At 64.4% G+C, this 1,552-nt stretch overlaps 1 protein-coding gene across 1 annotated transcript in view; it reads right to left on the reverse strand.

Annotated features, from left to right (window-relative positions):
• Positions 1-272: 272 nt before the first annotated feature.
• Positions 273-1,552, reverse strand: part of LOC121660695 (CKLF-like MARVEL transmembrane domain-containing protein 5) — a gene marked incomplete at its 5' end in the record, with an annotated part of 1,593 nt that continues 313 nt past the window's right edge. Inside the window, 3 exons of the mRNA XM_042020128.1 lie at positions 273-476; positions 613-720; positions 806-923. Coding sequence (XP_041876062.1) covers positions 288-476; positions 613-720; positions 806-923 — 415 coding nt within the window. The remainder of the gene's footprint in view (positions 477-612; positions 721-805; positions 924-1,552) is intronic.

The following is a 1,552-nucleotide window of genomic DNA, read 5'->3' on the forward strand; positions in this document are numbered from 1 at the left end:
CCCACTACCAAAGACGCATGATGATGATGATGATGATGATGATGATGGACCCACCACCATCATGGAGCCACCACCTCCGACCCATCACGATGATGATGGACCACCACAACAGACCGATGATGATGGTCATGGACCCATCACCACCACAACGATGGCCCCATGATGATGATGATGATGGGACCACCACCACAAGTGACCCCCAACCCCACAACGGACCCTCTCCCCACCAGTGACACCCCCCCACCCCCCGTCCAAGACGAGGGGACCCCAACGCCACCATGAATTCGTTAATGAGCCACGAGAGGGACACGATGTCCCCTCGCCCACCCCACCCCACCAACACGACCCTGAGCAGCACCAGGTGTGGGACGAGGTTTAATTTGGGGGGCAGGACCCCCAAAGTGGGGAGGGGACACAGGGGGACAAGGGGACAGTGGTGGGGGGCGGTGGCTGTCAGCCGCGCTCCGTGTCGGGATCTGGAGGAGGAACAGTTGGAGATGGTGGAGAAGGAGGACCCAGGTGTCCCCCACCGCCACCCAAGGGTGACCCAGGTGTCCCCAGGCCCCACCCAAGGGTCTCCCACCCCACCCAAGGGTGACCCAGGTGTCCCACCCCGAGGCCCCCGTGGCCCTCACCGTGTCCCAGGGCTGGGGCCACCCGGGTGCGGAAGGTGACGAAGGTGTCAAAGGCGAAGACCAAGGCGAGGACGAGGCTGAAGGTCTGGGGGTGGGGGGAGGGGAAAGGGGCGTGGCCCGGTCAGGCAGGGGCGGGGCTCAGGTGGGGGGCGGGGCTTGGGGACACTCACGAAGGTGGTGGCAGCCAGGGCGTCGCGGGACGAGGCCAAGGCCACCAGGGCCACCACGAGGAAGATGAGGGTCCCACTGACCGCCCGGAGCAGGTCCTGGGGGACAGGAGAGGGGACGCTGTGGGGACAGCGAGGGACACCATGGGGGATGGGGGTGGGGACACCATGGGGACACCACTGGGACGTGGGGGGACAGGGAGGAGACACCATGGGGATGACACGGGGACATGAAGGGGACATTGAGGGGACACAGAGTGGTGACAGTGGGGGACACCATGGAGGCATCAGGAGGGGACATGGATGGGACACCGGAAGGACAGAATGGGGACACCATGGAGGACACCATGGAGGACACCATGGGGACAGGGAGGGGACAGCGTGAGGGACACCATGGAGGACACCATGAGGGGATGACAAAGGGGGATGACATGGGGACAGGGAGGGCCACCATGGAGGATGACACAGGGACAGGGAGGGCCACCATGGGGACAGGGAGGGCCACCATGGAGGATGACACGGGGACATGGAGGGCCACCATGGGGACAGGGAGGGCCACCATGGAGGATGACATGGGGACATGGAGGATGACATGGGGACATGGAGGGCCACCATGGGGACACCATGGAGGATGACATGGGGACATGGAGGGGACATTGTGGAGGCCACCATGGGGACAGGGAGGGCCACCATGGAGGATGACATGGGGACATGGAGGGGACATTGTGGAGGCCACCATGGGGACAGGGA

The sequence above is a fragment of the Corvus kubaryi genome, unplaced genomic scaffold (genome assembly GCF_017639235.1).
Source record: "Corvus kubaryi isolate FWS band 111438036 unplaced genomic scaffold, C.kubaryi_AGA036_p1.0 36805, whole genome shotgun sequence".
Classification (NCBI taxonomy): domain Eukaryota; kingdom Metazoa; phylum Chordata; class Aves; order Passeriformes; family Corvidae; genus Corvus; species Corvus kubaryi.